Source organism: Ursus arctos, unplaced genomic scaffold, assembly GCF_023065955.2.
Source record: "Ursus arctos isolate Adak ecotype North America unplaced genomic scaffold, UrsArc2.0 scaffold_32, whole genome shotgun sequence".
Lineage (NCBI taxonomy): Eukaryota > Metazoa > Chordata > Mammalia > Carnivora > Ursidae > Ursus > Ursus arctos.
In genome coordinates, this window is record NW_026623008.1 from 29,624,985 (window position 1) to 29,643,334 (window position 18,350).

The 18,350-nt window shown below is 51.7% G+C and overlaps 1 protein-coding gene and 1 non-coding gene across 9 annotated transcripts; both read right to left on the reverse strand.

Moving 5' to 3' along the window:
• Nucleotides 1–1,227: 1,227 nt before the first annotated feature.
• Nucleotides 1,228–16,837, reverse strand: PABPC4 (poly(A) binding protein cytoplasmic 4). Of its 8 annotated transcripts, none has more exons than XM_048221775.2 (16): nucleotides 15,683–16,837; nucleotides 12,733–12,926; nucleotides 11,855–11,970; nucleotides 10,446–10,585; nucleotides 10,004–10,098; nucleotides 9,195–9,332; nucleotides 8,494–8,589; nucleotides 5,547–5,819; nucleotides 5,131–5,218; nucleotides 4,919–4,990; nucleotides 4,284–4,370; nucleotides 4,062–4,189; nucleotides 3,039–3,132; nucleotides 2,797–2,927; nucleotides 2,555–2,614; nucleotides 1,228–1,534 (listed from the first exon to the last, which is right to left on the reverse strand). In XM_048221775.2, the coding sequence occupies exons 1-16, from the start codon at nucleotides 15,873–15,875 to the stop codon at nucleotides 1,517–1,519; spliced, it is 1,923 nt and encodes a 640-aa protein (XP_048077732.1). In that variant the 5' UTR covers nucleotides 15,876–16,837; the 3' UTR covers nucleotides 1,228–1,516. The 8 variants fall into 8 exon arrangements, with proteins under 8 accessions (XP_048077732.1, XP_026372382.1, XP_026372381.1 ...); XM_026516597.4 differs by having other exon boundaries at nucleotides 2,512–2,614; XM_026516596.4 differs by having other exon boundaries at nucleotides 4,871–4,990.
• On the reverse strand, nucleotides 8,095–8,229 carry LOC113268643 (small nucleolar RNA SNORA55). Its single transcript, XR_003321178.1, has one exon. It is a non-coding gene; the product is annotated as a small nucleolar RNA SNORA55 (small nucleolar RNA).
• Nucleotides 16,838–18,350: the final 1,513 nt, after the last annotated feature.

An 18,350-nucleotide genomic window follows, 5' to 3' on the forward strand; every position in this document is an offset into this window, starting at 1 on the left:
AGGCGCCCCAGTATTTTCATACTCTTTAAGCAAATACCCAATAGTGTGATTACTGGATGGTAGGGTAGTTGTATTTTATTTTGAGGAAACTCCATACCGTTTTCCAGAGTGGCTGCACCAGTTTGCATTACCACTCCCAGTGCACAAGGGTTCCTATTTCTCCAGATCCTTGACACTTGTTTCTTGTGATTTTAGCCATTCTGACAGGTGTGAGGTGACACTTCATTGTCGTTTTGATTTGCATTTCTCTGATGAGTGGTGAGCATCTTTCCGTGTCTATTGGCCATCTGTCTTTGGAGAAACGTCTGTTCACGTCTGCTGCCATGTTTTAATTGGATTATTTGGTTTTTTTGGATAGGCTCTATGCCCAACATGGGGCTCGAACTCACAACTCTGAGACTAAGAGTTGCATGCTCTACCAACTGAGCTAGCCAGGCGCCCTGAGTTGTAGGAGTTTTTTATGTATTTTGGATCCTAACCCTTTATTGGATGTCTACAAACATCTTCTCCCATTCAGTAGGTTGTCCCAGTTTTGTTTCCTTTGCTGTGCGTAAGTAAATCAGGCCTTTAGCTACTTAAGGTGAGATCAGACCTTACAGAAAATGGGGAGCCTGCTAAGAGAGAATTTTCCGAGGAAAATGACCCCCTGGGTAAGGTCCCAAGTAAGGACAGCCTACCAGATTTTAAGGAAGGTAAGAAGTTAACTATTCCTAGAGGACAAGGAGGGCAAGTAGATTAGTTGACTGGCCAGGTGAGGGCTGTTTTGAGGACTAGAGGAAGCACAAGACACTTAGGACTCCAGCATCTGTTTGCTGGTACACTCAGACCTAGCCCCCAAGGCTTTTCCATCGCTGGAGAACTTAGCTGCATAATCAACTGACTGCAGAAGAGGGGACCCAAAAACGCCAGCTAACACATCCAAGGAGGGCGGGGCTGGGTTCTGCCTATCTCACCATACACCCTTCAGACGTGTGCCAACCCCACCCTGCACCCAGTTCTCCTGTGCCAAACCCAAGGTCGGCTATGATCAGACTTCTATTCCCTGTAGGTTGAATGGGGGTCCGTTATAAAGGTGGGCCTCCCAAAGAAGAACGCAATGGGACAGTTCTGTACACCTTGCTAAGAGTCTGTTTATAATCATCAGGGCAGCTTTATCCAACTCTAAATACCTCCAAGTGAAAACCGGATTTAACAGAATAAAACTGGTCAGAGTGAAACAGGACAGAGTTTTATGGAGATTTTTTTCTTTATTGAGAAACTTAAGACTTGGGTACATCAAATAAAACCAATTTCTGGGGGAAAATCAAAACCCACAATAGAAAAAAAAAAAGTTAACACTGTCCGGGTCATAGCAGAACCCAGAGAATATATTCTTTTAATTGAAAAATTCTAGGTGCTTCATAATTGACCTTTTGATACAAAATGACCTATTAAACTTCCAATTTGTGGTTCTTGGTGTTGAGGTCCATAGGACACGCTAGAAATCTTCAAACCTTGAGCTGAATTCCAGGAGGGGTTATTTGGCTTTTGAATCCTGAAAAGAAAAGCACCAACACACATTAAATAAATCATCAGAAAAACCCGAGCTGCACTGAAGCCTCCAGCTTATAAACAGCATGGCAGAGCAGTGCCTCCTGACGCTTGGGTGGGACGAGTTTGTGGGGCTGTCCTGTGCACTGGGGGACATTAACAGTATCCCTAGCCTCTACCCACTGGATGCCAGTGACACATCTCCAGTTGTGACAACCAAAATGGGTCTCCATTGGCAAATGTCCTCCGAGGGGGCACCGCTGGCTGAGAACCACCTGCCCGAGGCTAAGCTAGGTACTATAAAGCCCCATGCCTTTCCTGGCCATTCTGTACTCGAAGCTACCGCTCTCTTGCTTAAATTGCAAATGAAGGGTCCAGGCCCTTAGCATGTGTCCTTTTCCCTTGCTTCTGGCTCTGGTTTATCTGGTTGTCTCCTTCCTCCATCAGGAGGCGCCCGCCAATCCTTGTCAGAGGTCCCAGTGAAGCCTCACTCACCCCCACCCCTGCAGATGGGGGCCATGGCCCCCGGGGTCAGAAGTGGACGAGAACACACCCTGTAACTGCAGTCAGGTGTGTCTGTGTGTCCCACTGACACCAGGGCCTGTGCCCCCAGTGTTCCCAGAGCCACGCGGCAGCTGCACACACAGCTGGCCTCACCGACCTCAAGCCAAACCAGGGAGACATGTTCACAGAAGTGAGGCTGTGGGAACAGATTATGACAACGCCTTGTGTATCATCTAAACCAAAAAGGTCATTCTTGAGAAAGATCTAACCAGGGGCTCCTTTTGGAGAAAATTGTTGTTTGCTTATTTTACGACCTGTTCTCTTTTCTCCAAATTAACTTTTCCAGATGACAGAGAAAACCCAGGTGACAGCCTGCCCGAGTCACCGGGTGACAGCGGCTCTATGCGCTGCCCCTCATCTTTTAGGAAGATATTCACAAGTCAAAGCCATTGCAGAAAACAGAACAGCCAAACATACGGTTTCTCCTTGTCTAAGAGGTAGCAGCAGCAACAGCGCCCACCTTCTGGGCGGCTTCTTTCTTGGCGTGATGAGCCTGCAGAACCGCCACAGCTTCGTCCACCTGCGAGGAATCTCCAGGCGGTTAGGGACCTCGGAGGAGAGGCCCTCGGCCCCTCCCTGGTGCCCAGGCCCAGTAGCAGTGTCTCCCGGGGCTGCCCGCTTTTCCTAATTCCCACCCCCGGCAGCTCTCAAATGACAGGCGCGGCACGAGGAGAGGGCTGCGGGGTGTGGGGACCAGCTCACCTTGGAGCGGAGAGACTCGGGGGACTCCAGCATGTGCAGCAGCTCAGAGTTGTCAATCTCCAGCAGCATGCCCGTGATTTTCCCCGCCAGGTTTGAATGCATGGTTTGGATGAGTGGGAACAAACGTTCTCCTGGGGGAAGAGGTCTAGTTACACCCAGGTTGAAGCCCAGTGAATGGACACTTACGTTCGGGTCAGTGCCAGGCTCTGGCCCCCTCTTCGGCAAACACACAGGTCACTCACCCAGCATCTGCTTCTGCTCCTGGGGAGGCGCTGCAGCCAGCATGGAGGCGGTCAGGGGCTCCTGCCCCTGCACGTGGACGGCAGGCTGCGGTGCCTGGGAACCAGGAGAGGCAGCAGGTTAGCACCAAGGAAAGGACACTCGATGGTCCTGAGCCTGACCACTCAAATCCGAAAGCCTACCATGTGAGAGATGGAGGTGGCTGTCCTTGCCGCGAGCTAACTGCAAGCTGGGGGATGAGGGCGCTACATGAGCAACGGAGCGTTACAGGCTTGAACACAAAACCAACTACGATAACAACAGCAGGCTATTACAAGGGCAAGGAAGTGAGTAAGAAAATAAACCTGCAAGGCTCAGCAATCATCAAATGATTCCATTCATGATTACATCCCGCATCACTTTACTGCAGCAAATGTTTTTATTTCATCAAATGCTCGAGGACTGTCAACACGCATCGTCAATGCCTGTCACAGCCCCAAAAGGCAGGCTCTGAAGGTGAAAACAATTTTACAGAAGCCAAGTTCTGAGGCCTCTCTCATTTGGGCGGCATGGCACAGGAGCAAGCAACGTAGGGGCCACAGAGCAGAGTGTGGCTCCTCTACACACGACTACTGGGCTCTGGGTCCAGCCCCATCCCAACTTAAGCTCTCTGCCACTGAACTTCTGTCAGGTGAAGCGCTTTCCTGCCTCCACGTCCCCATCTTGCAGAGCAGCTAAGCATGACCTCGGCCCGTGGACGCGAGCAGCTCAAAGAGCCAAGCGAGCGCACACATGTTGCGAGGAGGAGGCAGAAACACCAGCTGTTCCTGCTGGGGCGTTTCTGAGGCTACTACGGCGGGGGGGAGTACCTCCCAGCCCCTTCTCTCCCGCTAGAGAGAGCCCGAGAGGCAGTGTTGCCACAGAAAACACGGCACCCTGCCACAGAGCGGGCGTGTAAGACCTGTTGGAGGAATCAAAGCAAGGCACCTTTTCAATCAAGTGCAAACAGGGCAGATCCTTTTAGCATTCTGTTTGGTAGGCCTCACCTGCAGAGGCTGGATGGCAGGGTGAGGGCTGCGGACACTGGAGGCGTATTTGTAAGGTGCGACAGCCCGAGGGGCAGCGGCAGCGACAGCGGCACGAGGCGCTAAGGTCTGCACAGCTGTGGGAACACCTTAGGAAAAGAACAAGCGAAATTAAAGCCCATCAGTCTGGGCAAAGACCCGTCAAATCCCATCTTTCCCCCTTCTGTGTGCAGCCAATACCACCTCCAGACTGGCAGCCGTCAGTCAGCCCTTGCTGGGCGGCGCCAGCCCCACCAAAGTCCATAGCCAAGCGGTCCGGGCACTCAGACCCTACAACAGACCAGCAAATGCACATCAGTGTCGGCAGCAGATGTCCAACTGGCCACGTCCCACGGAAGGAGCCATTCCAAAGCACGTTCACACAACACATCGCACACGGGACCACGACTGCTACTTCCGGAGAGCAGCCAACAGAGAACATACAACTCTCTCCACCTCTTGGAATACGGGACATAGTCTGTAAAGAACAGTTTCCTTCAATCTCCCAACCCCACCCGGAAGAACAGGCTGCCTCTGTAGTCATCCAGCTAACAAGCTTCTATAATTAACCTTTCTCACATGAGTCACCAATGAGCAGAATTCTGAAGTCACCGACACTCCTAGGACTCCCATTGTTTCTCTGCTCCTTTACGTACCAACCAGAGCACACAGCTAAGATTACAGAACCAGAACTGGAACATGGGCCCAACAACCTGACCAACCCCGGGCAGAGCCTAGTCAGCCTGACTCCCTCCTCCCCAGGCCACACTTCTCAAGGCCAGTTTGCTCACCGACTCTCTGAGCGGTAGTAGGGAGGCCGCGAGAGGCCGGAGCATTACCAGTTGGAGCCAGATGGCGAAGAGCGGGACGAGGCCCAGACTGGCGTATAGCACTCGGCATTCCTTGGAAGCCTGGGGAAGACAAAAATTATGCATCGCTGACGAAGCATGTGGACCAGAACCTCGGCTGCACTTCAGGGGGGCGAGGAGGAGAAGCGGGGAGACCAGGAGAGGCGCATCCTGGGTGGTCAATCACCGTCCCCACCACCTACCTTGAGGTCTCCCACCTTGCTGCCAGCGGGGGTTAGGCCTCATCTGTGCTAACTGGTTGGGTGTGTAATATGGAGGTCTTCCCTGAGCCTGCAAGAAAGAGCATCCAAGCCCTTTTATTTGAAGGACCTGAATCCACATGAGAGAACTAGCTCATCTCATCTCACTGTCAGGCCCAAGGCTAATTATTCAAGAAGTTCTCTGAGTGCTCGAAGGCCTGGGCAAGGGAAGGCCAGTTAATGGGGATTCTTTCATTCTAACTCACCACTGTGTGACAGTAAGAGAGAGAGAGAGAACGAATAAATCTTCATTTTCCTGGGTCCTTTCTCTGACAATCTGAACTCCAACATCCGAAACCCCTCTCCCCAACCACAAGCAGGAGCAGCCGTCCGGGGGACACGAACACAGGCAGACCCACCTGCGGAACCGCTGGCACAAAGTAACCTCCAGCTGCAGGCTGGAACTGATTTAAGATGGCGTTGGCAGGCAGCGCTCGCATTCCGGCCACCCGCTGCATATACTGGTTGGTCAGGTGAGCCTTTCTCTCCTCCTTCCTCTGGGCCAGGGCGACATAGAGTGGTTTGGAGCCCACGATGCGTCCATTCATCTCAGTGACTGCTTTGGTCGCCTCTTCAGGAGATGAGAAGCAGACAAAGCCAAACCCTTTGCTTCTCCCATCCTCCAACATTACCTACAAAGGGACCAGCTACTTAAGGAAAAGGTGTTCTATGTTGGGGGACAGCTATTAAGAGCCAAAAAACCTGGTTTCTGCCTCAAGAGTTCCCAAGTCTAGGGCAAGGGTTCTAGCCCTGTCACTCGATGTACCCCGGACCAATTAAGTCACAACCTCTAAGGACAAGACCTAGGCATTTTCTTTGTTAGAGCCCCAGATGATCCCAAAGTTTCTAAACACTATGATACGGCTAAATGTTAAACCAGGAATCCAAAAGTGTTTCCTGACACCTAGAAGCATAGTACCGACCTTTGGGTACCCACTAGAGATGTGGACAGTGCCAAGCTATTTACTTGTAGAACTCGTCTGCCCAAGACCTGGGTGAACAAAACTCTCATCATCTCCTAGCAAGGTTAGGATAGGCTTTTGAAATACCACACGCGGGCAGGAGTTACAACCAACGACTGCCACCATTAATTCAATGGGAGTTAACAGCAGAAAGATGACCAGCTAGGACAGACAGTTGGATTCTAGTCCCCATTCAGCAATTTCTAAGCTGTGTGACTTTTTTTTAAAAAATTAAACATTTTATGTATTTGAGACAAGTAGAGCACAAGTAGGGGGAGTGGCAGAGGGAGAAGCAGGCTCCCTCCTGAGCAGAGAGCCTGATGAGGGGCCTGATCCCAGGACCCCGGGATCATGACATGAGCCGAAGGCAGACGCTTAACCGACTGAGCCACCCCAGGGGCCCCCCCGACCCGCCTTTGTAAAAAGACTTTTTTTTTTTTGAGAGAGAGAAAGAGAGACTGCATACATACATGGGAGCAGGGGTGGGGGGTGGGCAGAGGAAGAGAATTTTTTCCTTCTAAGATTATTTGTCAGTGAGAGAGAGAGAGAGATGGAGAGAGAGGGAGGGTCACAGAGCACAAGCAGGGCGGCAGGGTAGGCAGAGGGAGAAGCAGGCTCCCCGCTGAGCAAGGAGCCCATTGTGGGGCTTGACCCCAGGATGCTGGGATCATGACCTAAGCCGAAGGCAGACGCTTTACTGAGCCACCCAGGTGTCCCAGAGGGAGAGAATCTTAAAAGCAGGCTCCACACTCAGCAGAGCCCCGATACGGGGCTTCATCTCAGGACCATCTCAAGATCATGACCTGAGCCGAAATCAAGAGTCAGATTTTTAACCAACCGAGCCACCTAGACTAGATGCCCCTGAGCTACGTGATCCTAGACGCTTGCCCTCTCTGAACCTCAATGCCCACGAGATCCTCTAAGGCAAACTGCCTCGGAGCCACAGGTCTACTGCTTCCGGCTGTCTTTTCCCACATACGGCTAGTCATTCACAGACGGTTTTTCCCTCATCTGAGAAGCTCACTTGTAGCTCCCCCCTGGCCGACCTCCTCAGAAACACTGGTAGCAACAGGACAATGTGTGGTTGGAACCATTTTGTGTGTTAGCTTGCTGCCCAGACAGCCCTCCTGAAACGGAGGACGTGAAAGTAAGGATGTCTATCAACCCGATGGTTCTCCATCAATGAGATGGGCCAACAGCGTCTGAAAACATGACACCCTGATCTCGAATGTGGGGCCTGTGAAACTTACAAGACACGGTTCTTTTATTCTCTTCCTACAAATGCCAACTCGAGCACTGTGCTGATAAGCAAGGAGAGACCATCGCGTTGAGAGGAGGGGAGAGAGCAGTTTTCCTCACACTGATGAAGGCCAGTCAAGGAGGTGATAAGAGGGAAGGGGCGAGGAAACAAGGAACCCAGACAGGGCGGCCCCTGATCAACTCCCTGTTACAACTGACGTTCCTCTGACGACACTCCTAGGTTGTGCGTGACTTAAAGCTAAGGGCCAAGGCAGGGTCACCACGTCTTTACCAGCCCACTCGGCCTCCATTCCCGTCCCCGAGAGGACTCTGACGTGTGCTGCACGTCCGCGGAGCAGCAGTGTCTGCATCAGGCTATGACCCAAAACCTTCACACACCGTCCCTCCCCCCGTGGACCACGGCCGTGCGCGCACCGTCCTCACGTAACCGGTTGCTCTCTACACAGTGTTCTCGGGCTCATGGACTCCAATTCCTTATCTTTAGGAGGGGATTCATATGCACTCACCCTGCTGCATCCGTTGATAGGAATATCAAAGAAAACCAAGCAAACATGCACACTGCACCATGTGAAAGAGCCATCTTTCCACTCCCCTTCCCCCGCCTTTAGCTTCATAAGGCCAGGACGCGTCAGGACTGAAGTTCCCAACCCCAGTTCCCAAGTCTTCAAACACCTTTGTTCAAGAAAAGTGTGGCAGAGTCGTAGAGACAGGCCCCAAGACAAATGGAAAACAACCCGTCTGGATTTCCTCTGCTCATACTGTTGCACCATGTGTCCCCACGCCAGCACAGAGCAGCAAAGAATGGGAAAGATTCAGGTGCTTGGGGGCCAAGAGGAAGGACCGCTCGGGTTCACCTCCACACCTCAGTGCCTGGGGACAGCGCAATGTATACCTGACGAAACACCCTTCTCCAGAGCATATACTCAGATGCGTAACTGGAGCCCAGGAGGAATTTGCTAGATTAATGTCGTATCTATTCTCAGAAATGAACACAATTTAGTTTCCACTCCTTCAATGAAACAAATGCCAAGACCTCTAAGAACTGTAATTTCCACTTTCGATCCCAAATCTCAGCATAAAATACCTTAGCACTGGTGATTGAGCCAAAAGGAGAAAACTCTTTCCTTAACTTCTCATCATCAATGGTGTCATCCAAGTTCTTAATGTACAGATTCACCCCCTGAAGCAGAAGGATCACCGTTAATGCACGTCTGCACCCCAGAGATGCCCTAAGACACTGGTTCTCAAAATGTGGTCCTACACCAACGGCCCCCCTCCTTGGGTACTTCTTAGAAATGCAAATTCCCGGGGCCAAAACCCAATCTACTGAATCAGAAAGTCTGGCGTTCTGAAAGCCATGTTTTACAAGCCCTGCAGGGGATTCTGAAGTGGGCTCAGGGCTGAGACTCCTGCCACGGACTCTGACAGAACCCTCAGTGTGGGCTTGGCTTTCTGCACAGCTGCTCTGGCCGACCACTGGCCCCAGCAGGGCTACTGCCACCACTCCAACAAAGGGTAATCATTTAAGTAAAAAAAACCCCACACAAGTAAGAACAGACTGAGGCTTCCAGAATGAGTCCTTAAATCAATCAATCGCTTGCCCTTGTTCTAGAATCGCTGCTGTGTCTGGCAGGTATTTCCTTTTACACCTGAGGATCTTGGGAGAAAGGAGAGGAAGAGGCAGATTCCAGGTCCCCAAAGAGAAAGCCTGCTACAACTAAGGGTGCTCTTGCCGGTATCCTAGTAAACCCCTGGTTGGGAGCCCACGCCAAGACCACCTCTCACCTGATACCGACTAATTCTCTCTTGTTTCAGCTGTTCAAATTTCCGCTTTAACTCAGCCTGCCGTTCCACTTTCTTCTGTGCACGGCCTACAAAAATCACTTTCCCACTGATTTCTTTTCCATTCATCTCTTCCACGGCCTAAAGAGGAAACACAGGTCTTAAAATCAAGACGTAGAGGCAGGGGCCTTGGCTCTAGAGGCCTGAAAGTCCCACCAAACACTTGGAGAGAAGGAAATCTTTCCTATAGGGCTAAAAACTAATCTATTCCGTCTGAAATCAGCTAAGCAAATCCAAACTTCATGTGTAAAATGGGGTTACTACTTAAATGGGTTATTGGTCCAGATGATACCAAAAAAAAAAAAAAAAAAAAAAAAGGTAGTTTTATAAATACAAGCACGACAGACATGAGCCGAGGCTGCTAATCTGGGCGTCTCAGAGTCTCTCACGCTCTTCCGTGGGGAGCGAGTGGTGTAGGCTGAGCGCCCAGCATCGTGCCTTCCCCGTAAGCAGCCGCTACTGTCAGCAAGTCAGCAACTCCTGGGGCCCGAGTCCAGTCACTAAGAAGGGGAGCAAATACTCCTCCTATTCTTTCTACCTACGGGCTGCACAGCTGAGGTGCCAGGCAGGTGCCGAGTGCTCTGGGAACAGGTACACGATGGGTTACCATGTGAAGTCCCCTCAGGCCAGTAACTGCACCACTCTGATACTCGGGCAAGCCAGCTCCGCTCGGCTATGTGCCAGCCAGGCCCTGCTCACGCTCGGGGGCCACTTCCTGCAAGCGTTTCCCCCGACCCTCAGGGGACTCTCACCTTATTGGCATCCTCGTGTTTCTCGTAACTCACAAAGCCAAAGCCTTTGGATTTCCCACTGGGATCTCTCATCACCTTGACACTTAGGGTCTTACCTATTACCAAAGGACAGAACTATTAGTAACACCATCTCTGTGACAGCTCAAGGAGAGGCGGCTTCTCTAGGCGCCCAAATGAAGCCAATTTTGCTGAGCCCGGATGGGCTCTCAAAGAGGCATCGTGCCGGGCCTTCTGCTGCTGACCAAGCTACTGAGACGGCCCCGGGGCTGGGAAGAGGTAGGATGAAGCCAAGAGTCTATTCCTTTCTACTCTGTGACCCTGTCATGCAAGGTAGTTTGCTTCTGGGCCTAGGCGCCCTCGTTGCTGAAACAACTACGACACAGGAGTTCTAGGTCTGGTGGACTCTGGAAAGGGGCGCAAGGGGCGAAGAAGCCCAACTTACCAAACTGGCTAAACAGCTCTTTCAGGCTCTCATCATCCACCTCTTCCCCGAAGTTTTTGATATAGACATTAGTGAACTCCTTGGCTTTGGCTCCAAGCTCAGCTTCCCGCTCTTTTCGAGACTTGAATCTGCCCACAAACCTAAAAAGAGACCATGGAAAACAGTGAACACCCGGAGGAACAAATCATGATTTCCAGGGGCCCAAAGGAATACAGGTTAAAGGCTGACAGGAGAGGTTAAAACACACGAGTCCCCATCCAACCACCAAGAGAGCAAGCTCAGAGACGCCCCGACTCCCCAGCAGAAAGAGAGAGGCAGGACCGTCCTGCAAGGACCAGCCCCAGGACTCCTGGCTCAGACCAGGGCTACTCCTACCACATCACACTGCCTTCGTGAAGAAACCTGATGACCATGTTTTTAAAACGTTCATTTCTGTGCATCTATGTAAATGCATAGAAAAGGTCTGGAAGGATACAAACCAAACTGTTAACAGTGGTTAGCGCTAGGGGTGAGACTGCTAGAGTGAACTACGAGGTAGCCTTTGCTTTTGCACTGGACAAACTCTGGCGTTGCTGACACTCAGTGGGAAAATGTACCCATACTCCGAAAATCTTTACATCTCTTTCTAGTGATACCTTTGGAAGACTTCCCCACTGGCCACATACACATTACCAACGCAATTCGTCCCCTGGTCTGTTCAACATAAAAAGGCACCCCACAAAGAACAGAAATGATTTCTGCTTGCTATAGCCAAGACTTATCGTCCCCTCTCTCCCTGCATGGCTTAGCTAAGACCCCCACCTCCCCATTCTGCAATAACCACACCAAAGCGACAAGATCTATTATGAACAGCGTCTTCTGCCATCAGATGAGATTTTTCATCATAACCAAATCAAGTATTACTGTGGAGCCAGCCTTGTACGAGAAGGCCACTGAGTCATAAGTTAGCCAAGTGGAGATCTGGGGACAATTTGGCATCAACCCCTAGCAAATGACCCCATGGACAGACCTGAGTCATGGGAAGGCCAAGGTCACATGGCTAGTACACAGCTCCTGGTCAGTCCAGGGCCCTCTCCACTCTGCCGCTGGCCAAGACCCCTGCTCAGAAAGGGCTCAGAGCTGCCTTCCAGCAAGCCCCAGTTGCCGGTGCTCACAAAACCCACGGACGGATGATGCTTTTCAGGGAGAGGCAGCAGGCAGGCCATGGCTTGGGCAGGAAGCCCACCTTGGCGAGTCAAAAGGGCTGCCACGGCTCGGGCAGGGAGACTCACCAGCCCTGGAGTGGAGAGGTAGGAGCAGGCCACACTGGGCCGAGAGAACCAGTAGCCGCCTTGTGTGTGTCAGTTAATACCGAGGTGGGGCCGCGGCTGGCTCATGCGATGGCTGCTGCTCCGGACTGGGACACTCACACTTTGCGGTCATTGAGGAGCATGCCGTTCATCTTCTCGATGGCCTTGTCAGCAGCCTCTTGCGTCTCGAAGTGGACAAAGGCATAACCCTTAGAGCCGTTCTCATCACACACCACCTGGCGGAGAGAAGGCAGACCACTGTAGCACCACCGGCATCTCCAAAGATCCGAGAACCACATGGTCTTCTACTCAGAGTTTCCGGGGTCTGAGAGGCCGCCAGCCCATCCACGGTCCGAAGACAGGAGACTAGATCACGTCAAGGTTTCCTAACGCAGAGCACGTTACCAAGCACCCAGTGATGTTCTGTTTACAAATGGCAGCCGCTATTAGGCTGCTTCTACGCCAAGTGTCTTATTTCATTAAAAGACCTTGAGATTTGGGTGCAAAAGCACCATGCTGCAGAAAAAGTGACCATTTTCCAAGCCCACAATAGAATTTCAGTCTAGCGTGGAGTCGGACATGTCAACAACCGCCACACCAGTTGTACAAAATTGTCCACACAAACAGGAGCACAGGGAAGGAAGACGATGACTTCACACTTCTGAACTGACAAAGTGCAGCGGCCCGGAGACCCGAGGCACTGCTCCGGTCCCCCCTCCCCCACAAAAAGAGAAACCCTTTGATGCCCTGCAAAGGTAGGAAACAGGAAGGATATTTTAGGCAGAGGGAAGAATAAACAAAGACACAAAAGCACCTGCTGGTTATGCTGGGCTGCGGCACAAGATTACCTACAGGGAACTTTTGGGCTGCAGAGCCATTCCCAGCACTTCGAAAATGGCCATATCCTGTCACCCAATTCCAAGGCTGTTCCCCCTTCAGTGTTTCTCTTGTTCTCACGCGTCAATAAATATTCTGAAGTCACTTAATCAGGTGCTTACCTTGCAAGACAGAATGTTTCCAAAAGCAGAAAAAGTATCATAAAGTGCCTTGTTATCTATAGATTTGTCCAGATTCTTGATGAAGACATTTCCCACACCAGATTTTCTCAAAGAGGGATCCCTCTGAGACCACATGATACGGATTGGCTTTCCCTTAATCACATCAAAGTTCATGGTATCCAAGGCCCGCTCAGCTGCAAGAGAGAAACACAATTCAGTCAAGGATATAAAACGTCACCTCTTGTAGGCGACTGCCACCATCCCAGGCACAGAGGACTCTACGACTTTTCAAGGTAATTGCTCTGATATAAGGCAACTCTATTAAAATTAAAGGGCATCAGATCCCTCTAGCCTGTGTTGCTCCTGCGGGTAGACACTCTGGCCTGTCGCTCCTTCTCCTGGCAAAGTCTCCAGCCCTCTGGGCTGCACCCTTGCTGGGTCAGGGGGTTGGGCGAGATCATCTACATGGCCTTCTGGCACCAAGATCAAATCATAATACCGCACATTTGACTAAGCGGTATCAGTTATAAAGACTTTGCTGCCTACGACCCATGGTGACACAGGTGGGACAGGTGACACTATCTACTTCATAAAATGAGCAAACTTACGTCCAGGATGGCTAAGCCGTGCAGCTAACTAGTGATTAAGAAACGAATACCAGATTTCCTGATTATTTTTCAGTAAGGTATTGCATCAAGTTACCAACTAGCTGTCATTTTGTCTATGATCCGTCTATGAGACAAATGACAGAATAAAATCTAGGACTGACTGACTGGGGAGAATGTGCTATCCCTGAATTCAGCCCAGTTTCTAATATTTTCAAATTCTGAGAACAGAAATTGATTCAAAAACCTCCAAACGATAGATACTAATGGTCACACATGGCAATAGTCCTTTTATTATCAGGATGATAAGGACGAAACCTCATTTTTCTAAGCACATAGCGCAGTAGGCTCCACAGCTCGTTTCCAGGTCTTTTCAAGTCTTAATCTGAGTTCTGTGGAATTCCAGAACTTCAAATGCCCTGGTGCCCAACCAAGTTGTTCATCCAGTGCCTTGGGACGCTTCCCTAGCTTCCCAACAAATCCATGTGTGTACCAGAGACCACTTAAAGGACCAGAAGCTAAAAACACACCATCACCTGTCAGCAGCAACCCTTCTCTTACTGGTAGTAAGGAGCTCCCGGAGCTGGTGGCACTTGGACCTGACTTATCAACGAAACCCCCAGAGTCTCCTCCGTGAGGGGATCGGGGGGAGTGGGACGGGCGTTCTCCTGTCTCAAGGCACCACCTCACTTACGACAGGAACAGAATTCCCTAACTCTGCCCCTCCACAAGCTCAGTTGTCCAGTCAGGGGAGGGAGTACCTCCATCTCACTCATCTCCAACCATTTTTCTCACCTTCTCAGGTGGGCTGGCTGGGTATGGGAGGGAAGGTCAGGGAGAGCGGAGACTGGGCAGACCCAAATCAGGAAAAGTCCAGGTCCAGAAGCGGTCACCTGTGATGGTTTATCGGGGACCCACAGCCTGAGAACCCAGGGTCTCACTGATTAGCAGCGAAGGAGCCATTTCAACACAGCTCCTCGCGTCTTTCCAGACGGTGCTGCAGAAGGCAAGTCGGCTTAGTCTAACAAATCTGGCCGGGCTTATTTATAGCAGGGAGAGGTCCTGCAGAGGCATGTGCTGGCGGACGCACTGACCAGTGGCTTCTGCTGCTATCACCAAGTGACAGGACTTTTGTTCAGAAAGTGTCAAAAAGGCAGGCAACAGCCAGTGGACCCACTACTCTCCCCAAAAAGGCCACCTGGCCACCTCTGTGCCCTCTGGCCAGACACAGCTCAGAGCACATGGGCAGTTGATGGTAGCAGCACCTCGGATCTCTCAACAAGTCCGATTCTCTGGTCTCAGCTGCAGCTTGGGCAAGCGACATTCTCTGTGCTTCACGGACAGCGAACAAAGCGTGGACAAAAATAGGGACCCAGAGATCCTTTGCCATAGAATGGCTCGTTTCTCCCAGTAATGGTCCCTACAGTTGTTCCCTTTTAATCTGAAGTCACGTGAGGCCCCTGATTAGGTTTCCTCTGGCCTCGCTCCGGCCACGCCTGCAGCATACCTCTCCACTGTTCCAAGCAAGGGCCCCAGTCTGGGCTGGCGGGGCCCTGTGCTGACAGTCCCAGCTGAGCCTCCAAACCTTTTCTGCAGTTCCCTTCCCCTCTCTGGAGTCCCATTTTCTTCAGATGGGATGAAGGAAAAGGGTTTTGACGAGGGTAAAGCTCTGTTCACAGGTGAGGCCATAATTCCCACCAGCCCAGACTACCTGGATCCCCCTTCACAGCTCAGGGCTTCGTCCACAGTGTCAAGCGCTCCTCCACCCCAGGAGCAAAGCCACAGACCCAGGAGCTGGCCTGGCACATGCAGCGCTCGTGGCGCCAGCGCGAGCCCCTGCTCAAGTAAAACGAACAGAATTGTTCCCACTGCCTCCCACTTGCCTTGAAAGACCCCTTATCAGTCCGAAAGCAAAGAGACTCAGTCCCGGGTAAAGGTAGGGGAGGGGGCAGCAGCGTGAGAATCTAAAATTTCTGCAGGAATTGTGTTTCAATTGTTCTGCCTTTCTGGCAGGCCTGTGAGGGTCATGAACCCATGCTCAGTGACCAGACAAGGGTCCCACTAAAGCAGGACCATATATATACACAATGGAGTGACAGCGACTTTCTCCAAATCCCATTTTACCATCTCCTTGGGTTCCAACCCCACCGCCACCGCTGATCAGCCCAAGGTCACCCAGTTAGCAAGCAGTGGAAGCAAGACTGAAACTCCGGTCACCTGATGCCAGGATCTTCATTCTCAACCCCTGCATCCCGTGTGTGTCCCCCCCCCCCCCACCTCCATGGGGTAGACCCCGAGGGAACCCCTAGGATTCCAAGAATTTGTGGCTATAAGCGTCTACTCACCGTCAGCCGGCTGCTGGAAGTTGACGTAGGCATAACCCAGGGAGCGGCGGGTGATCATATCGCGGCAGACCCGGATGGACAGCACAGGCCCCGCAGGACTGAACTTTTCATACAGCATGGCCTCGGTGACGTCCGAGTGCAGGTCACCCACGTAGAGGGAGGCCATGGGGTAGCTGCTGGCCGCAGCGTTCATCTCCCCAGCCCCCACCACCCCGAGCCCCGCCAGGAGAACTTCTTATAGGGACCACACAGGACAAAAGGGGCTCTTCTCGGAGCCGTGGCCCGTGCCGCGGCTCACAGGTGGCAGAGTGAAGCTAAGAGACGCCGGAGCAGGCTCGGAGAGACGGAGGACCGGAAGGAGGAGTTCAGGGACAGCTCGTTCGAGACTGCAAAACCGCAGACAAAAGGCTCTCAAAAACAATATGGCCCTCCCTGGGAGTTTGTAATTTGCAGCTGTCCTGGTCTGAAGCTCCGAATTTCAAAAGAGGAAAAAAACAACGTATTAAAACGGGGACTCCCCTCCAAATTATAAAAATTCTCCAAGAGGCAACCAAATGGTGCCCACGGCGGCCTCCGGGACACGCGTTTCTCTATAAATATAGGCCTCGCGCTCCCGGCGGTTTAAGATTACAGCAGCCAGGGGAAGAGGGAAACCAAATCTTGGTCGGCGCCGACTCGGCAAGCCCCGGGGGCCGGGCGCGCAGCCTCCTCCCACGCCGGGCCGGCGAAGGGCAGCGCGGACACGTGGTGCGCCCGGGGCCGACGCGCCGGGGGCGAGGGCGGCGGGCGCGGGGCTGCCACGCGGCGCGGGGGCGGCCGGAGCGGAGGCGCGTGGACGCGGGTGGGCGGCTCACCACCGGACCGACGGACGCCAAGGTGCGGCGGCGGCGGGCGCGGGCAGGCCGGAAGCGTGCAGAAGTGACTTCCCCGCGGGCTCTCTTAGGAGGATGCGCTTTTTTCTTTCTCTGTCTCTTTTTTTTTTTTTAGATTTTAAAGCATTTTCGGGTTTTTTTAATCTTTTCCTGTTTTTCCTTCAGGCTGCTAGAGCCCGAAAGCGACGGAGGCTGCGGCGACCCGGGGCGGAGAGAGGCGGCCGGGGGAGCCACCGCTCCATTTATACCCGCCCGCCCCGGGCGCTGCTGGTCGAAGGGCGCCTCGCGACCTGGGCGCAGTCGTGCCCGCCCACTCGGCCCGGGGGCCCGAGGCGGGGCGGCCACGCGAGAGCGACCCGGCGCGGCCGTGCGGCGCCACAGCGACCCCTGGCGCGCGGAGGACCGCTCCGCTGGGGTCTGCTCGGGACCCACGGGCCGCTTTCCAGCGGGGTAGACGGCTCACCGCCGGGCCCTCCAGGAACAAAGCACCTGTAACCCACCCACAGGCTCAACGTTCATAAGCCATGTGTTGCTTATTGTAAAATACAGGTGACATAAAATAAGTTATAATGATATAACAAGTGGTTCAGCATGTAAATGTCTGGGTGCAAATACGAAGACATTCTGAAGTTTTCAGAATACAAGACGGCGAGGTCGTTACCCAGGACCCGACAGCCACATCTGCAGGAGTATCCATGGGTGATGGGATTAAATGTTGGTAAAGCTTCAAAAGAACAAAATAACAATCATCCCCCTTTTTACATGGTGGTGACCTTCCTGGAAACCTTGTTGACATTTAAGGGAGCAAAAATATTTCTGTTTAGGGGGAGGAGAAGGGGATAGATGAAATAGGTGAAGGGGATTAAGAGGTACAAACCTCCAGTTATGAAAGAAATAAATCACGGGGATGATTAGGATAGGAAATACAGTCAAGAATATTGTGATAGGGGCGCCTGGGTGGCTCAGTCATTAAGCGTCTGCTTTCGGCTCAGGGCGTGATCCCGGAGTCCTGGAATCGAGCCCCACGTCAGGCTCCTCCGCTGGGAGCCTGCTTCTTCCTCTCCCACTCCCCCTGCTTGTATTCCCTCTCTCGCTGGCTGTCTTTCTCTGTCAAATAAATAAATAAAATCTTAAAAAAAAAAGAATATTGTGATAACTTTGTGCAGTGACAGAGGGTAACTACGCTTAGCGTGGTGAGCATTTCCTAATACGTAGATAACTGTTGAACCTATGTTGTACACCTGAAACTAATATAATATGTCAACTACGCTTCAGTAAAAATTTTAAAGATAAAAAATAAATTAAAAATCCTTTGTTTCTACATAAAAAGGACTCAGTGGAGGCTTCAACAGTTAAAAACTTTTTTCACCTACATGAGGTTCTAACAGGTCATTTGAAAGTCATGTGGTATGTGGGAGAAGTATACATTCTGAGCGACTGTTTCCATGTGTTGCAAGATATACAGCATCCCTTCTTCCAGAAATGCCAGGAACCTCCCTCCTTATCATTGTGACAAAGGAATCCAGAAGTTACCAGAAGGCACACAGACACTCCCATTGAAAACCACTGATTTGAGTAAAGGAATGAAGAACTACACATATTTATAGATTGATTGATTGATTCATTCATTCATTCATTCATTCATTCATTCATTCATTCAAATTAATGGTTAATTGGAGCTCATTCTATGCCAGTGCCAGATATAGGTGCTAAGGGATACCATGGTAGATGAGGCAGAGGAAGTCCCTCTCTGCCTCACGCAGTGTAGAGTCTAGTTGGTGCATTAAATCAAGAAA

What these genes read in the sequence shown, in the direction of transcription:
- PABPC4 (XM_026516595.4), bottom strand. Translation starts at nt 15,875, where the DNA reads ATGAACGCTGCGGCCAGCAGCTACCCCATGGCCTCCCTCTACGTGGGT. An exon ending in TTGTGCCAGCGGTTCCGCAG is followed by an intron (nt 5,219 to 5,546) that starts GTGGGTCTGCCT and finishes TCTTTCTTGCAG; the next exon opens with GCTCAGGGAAGACCTCCATA. An exon ending in TACTACCGCTCAGAGAGTCG is followed by an intron (nt 4,371 to 4,870) that starts GTGAGCAAACTG and finishes GGTCTGTTGTAG; the next exon opens with GGTCTGAGTGCCCGGACCGC.